Genomic DNA, 3,969 nt, shown 5'->3' with positions numbered 1-3,969 from the left:
TACATGTAAAAATTTGTTTTGAATTGATATTTTTTATTCTTTGTTTCACAATTAATTTTATATTTAAATCACATTTAATAAAAAGATGAATAATTAAAATACTTTATATATAAGACATGTCTTTTATTATTTTTAATATTACTTTTATTTCTCAATGTAATGATTCACTTTGAATACTATTTTTTAAATAGCTATAGTTTATTTTTATGTTTAACTTTAGTGACAAAATCACTGCATCTGTTATATTGAAAAATAAATCACTTTATTGGCAGTTAAATTTATTTGTCACAGGAGTCAGTTGATTGACTATGGTAGATGAAGTAAATTTTGTAAAATGTATTCAATTTCTACATAAAAAATATACTAAAATTAAACTATAAAATTGTAAGTAATATATTCTTTAATTACTGGAAGGATTGAAAGATGGTGATTATCTTTTCTACGGATTATACATATTTGTCTCCGCAGTGAGATCGGGACACGTGGGAAAGGAAGACAGTATAAAGGCGTTGGAATTCGTAATTTCCACCCTACGCGACAAGATTGGCAACGTTAGGGCAAAATAATGGCGGGAGCTTCTCCGTCCTGTGTTTTCTGTGCGATTGCCACCAAATCCACCTCTCATAATGCTCTTCTTCATTCTGTTCGTCTCTCTCTCTCTCTCTCTCTCTCTCTCTCTCTCTCTCTCTCTCTCTCTCTCTCTCTCCATTTTTAGTTTATGTTTCCTTTCTGATTCAGTTCGTTATTTGTAATTACAGGACGATAAGGTTGTCGCATTTCAGGACATTAATCCTTCCGCTTTTAGGTACTCATAATACGTCGATATTTTAATTTCTAATCTTAATTAGTGGAAAGAACAATTTCGATTCGCCAATTTCACGATTGACTAATTTTTCAAATGTTTATCTATTTTTTTGACATTAATTGAAATGACTGATTTGAACCTGACAACTTTTAGGCATTACTTGGTAATTCCTGTGGCGCACATTCCTACTGTTAAAGATCTTCAGAGAAGAACTGATGACCATTCTTTGGGTAAAGAAACTCATGCCTGGGGCCAGTTCAGATTTTAAAATTTATGTATGTATTTGTTCAATTTTGCATATTCGGATTTCATGATTGGCTATTTTATTCAGTGAATCACATGTTAGAGGTGGGGAAAACGTTATTACTTAGAGATGCGCCTCAGTCCCAGCAGTACAGGTATTTTGTTGTTCGTGATTTACAAGGAATTTGGGCACGTTTGTTATTTTCTGCTGTGTTATTTGATCCATGATGGTGATTTGAATTGCAATTCCTCCCACTAATTGTTACTGGATTGTAATATTTCATTTCAAAGGCTATAATTTGCTTGCATTCTGATTGGATTATATGCTTTTAAAACGAATTGTATTCAGTTATTTTTTGTCAAAATGAAATGTTTCTATTTGTCAAAATCAAAATTACTGGCACAACTCAAGTGGCTTCACTTTTTTTTATCGGTGAAACAACATTTGAGGGGTAATTACTTGATGTTTGTTGGAATTGCTGTCTGTTGTGATAACTATGTAGAGCATTTGAGTCCAAAAACAAAGAGTCAGTCATATAGGTTGAGTGCTCATATCTTGTACTTTGACTTTACCTTCATGGAATATGGGTCAATCACCCTAGGGTGATTTGTTTTAACAAGATTATTAGCTTTGAACATGCTAATGAAACCAGGATTGCTACTGAATGTAGGTCTAATTCAATCATACAATACCAACTTACCAACTTGTAAGAATAGATTTGTACATATTTATAGTATAATTTAATTATATCTTTAGTTGACCTGGTACTTCTAACATAAACAAATTACTTCTTGAACTGTGATTTGAAGTTAAATTGTTGTACTTGAACAAAACATGGTAATGTGATTCTTTGTCACGATTTTTGGACAGATTTGGCTTTCATCAGCCTCCACTGAACTCTGTTAACCACCTACACCTCCATTGTTTGGCGCTACCATATACACCCAGGTACCCATAAATCTTTATGGTTACTGCGTATTTAAGCTTGTCATGTATGCTGCATGTGGATACTTGAACTTGCTACTTCATGAGCTCAGATGGCGATCAATAAAATACTTATCTTTTGGACCACTTGGCTTCATTGAAGCGGAGAAGTTTCTGGAAAAGATAAAGCCATTGTCCACATTTCAATGAAAAGTATCGGGGTCCGTTTGATTTCCAGTTACTCCAATGTTATAATGCTTTCTGATTGAGATCAAGGAGGGTCCAGATTAATTCATTTCCAAATAGTTTGCAGTTAAAACAATCAGATTCTAGGTAACTTTAAATTACTGCTTATATATTATGTGTCTTTTTCATTTTTCTAGAAAGATGCTAGATAGATTGGATGCCATTCAAACTTACCTGTGATAGATTTTATGACAAGCAAAGTTTGTAGTTATTCTTTTGGATCTGTTGATCATGATGCCTGATATGATATCTTGACCTTCTTATGGGGAACAATAATAATGGTAACTACTATACATTGAAACATTATCTCTACTGACAGATTTTTAGCATAACTGCCTGACGCCTTTGTTGGAACTTCAGGATACTGTTGTGTTGAGTTTAGTAATTACCATATTGTGATAATACTAGCTTAGGCAAATTTCTCTGGCTTTCTACAAGGACCTTGGAAGACTTGAGAGAGAAAGACACATCTTGGTCCTTTATTTACCAGTAGTTCTTTATTCTTTTCATACGACCAAGAAGTGACTGTATCAACGTGTTGGGTTTTAAGTTTGTGAATCAGAATCTAATGGAGTTTGATAATTGGGGATGTTCGGTATGGCTTACGATATTATGCACGATACCACAATTTTAGAAGAAAAAATTATCGAGTCAGATTCTGTCATTTTTAAAAAAAAATTGAAAATCTCGAATCACTTAAAAGGGTAAGCAATTTTTATGGAAAATAGTATATACCGAAGATTTCCCAGTTTCAATGCCAGACAATCACAACCAGAAGAGAAGGTTCATTAGTAACTCGTGATCAACTACATTATGTATTTTTGTTAAAACATTTTTGAAAACTATCTCATTTTTGTTAAAACTTCTTTAAAACGTTAACTATCACTTTACCAAAGAAAGATGCTAATTAATAAAATTTGAGGCACGTTTGTTCTTTCTTGTGTCTACACAGCTTTCTGTACTTTTACGCCAAAACTGCAACATGGATATGCAAAAACACAATAAACAATAAATGTAGAGATTGAATATGCAAAAATTGTTGAACCTGAAATTGTATACTAAAAAATGTTTAAAAGCGAAAATTGTTGGGTAAAAGCTGGGAAGCATATTGCAAATAATATAAACAGAAGAATAATGGACATGGTAGTGAAACTGTAAAAGGCTTCAATAGCGTGTATAATCTTGGCAGAATTGAATGCTGTTCGTATATTGAATGCTTTGCCAGAACATTCACGTAAATATTTTGAGTAGCAATGACTAATGAGACAAATATCTGTGCCAAAATCTCTTATGCTGCCCCCCAACTTCAAAAAGTAGAAGGAGCATGGTAGCTTTTGGATTCACAAGAAGACATCGAATAATCAATTTATCCATCATGAATTCCAAAATAAACGGGTACGCCAACAGCTGTAAAATAAAAATTGTAGAAAACTTTAAGAAAAGTGCAGAGAAGTTATTAAATTCTGTGGTTGAGAAGAATCAAGAATATAAACAATCCACACCACCAAGAAACTTTAGCTAAAACATTTCATAATATAGTATGTTTTTTTCTGCTAATGAATGAATGAAACCAGCAAGGCAAAAGGATTTGGCCCATATATTTAATGTGAGTATTACTTAAAAAGTTAGAATTTATTATTTAAATGAGTTGGATTTTCTGGGATTGGCCTACAAAATAATGAACTCTTAATAGCTTCTGACTTTCTATATATTCACCAACATTGACGAATTTCTTTGTGTTTCCTTTTTT

General features: G+C 32.5%; 1 protein-coding gene across 1 annotated transcript; it reads left to right on the top strand.

The window, feature by feature from the left end:
- The first annotated feature begins 415 nt into the window (after nucleotides 1–415).
- Nucleotides 416–2,525, top strand: LOC137810542 (bifunctional adenosine 5'-phosphosulfate phosphorylase/adenylylsulfatase HINT4). Its single transcript, XM_068611880.1, has 6 exons — nucleotides 416–643; nucleotides 759–805; nucleotides 959–1,035; nucleotides 1,137–1,203; nucleotides 1,920–1,997; nucleotides 2,087–2,525. The coding sequence occupies exons 1-6, from the start codon at nucleotides 566–568 to the stop codon at nucleotides 2,181–2,183; spliced, it is 444 nt and encodes a 147-aa protein (XP_068467981.1). The 5' UTR covers nucleotides 416–565; the 3' UTR covers nucleotides 2,184–2,525.
- The last annotated feature ends 1,444 nt before the right edge of the window (nucleotides 2,526–3,969 follow it).

Source organism: Phaseolus vulgaris, chromosome 2 (assembly GCF_000499845.2).
Source record: "Phaseolus vulgaris cultivar G19833 chromosome 2, P. vulgaris v2.0, whole genome shotgun sequence".
In the NCBI taxonomy this organism is placed as follows: domain Eukaryota; kingdom Viridiplantae; phylum Streptophyta; class Magnoliopsida; order Fabales; family Fabaceae; genus Phaseolus; species Phaseolus vulgaris.
Note: the sequence above shows the minus strand (reverse complement) of the source record. Positions and strands in the feature narration are given on the sequence as shown.

Excerpts from the sequence above, each read along its gene's own strand:
- LOC137810542 (XM_068611880.1), top strand. The coding sequence starts at position 566 with ATGGCGGGAGCTTCTCCGTCCTGTGTTTTCTGTGCGATTGCCACCAAA. Across the intron at positions 1,036-1,136 it reads AACTGATGACCATTCTTTGG|TGAATCACATGTTAGAGGTG; the intron begins GTAAAGAAACTC and ends TATTTTATTCAG. Across the intron at positions 1,998-2,086 it reads GCGCTACCATATACACCCAG|ATGGCGATCAATAAAATACT; the intron begins GTACCCATAAAT and ends TCATGAGCTCAG.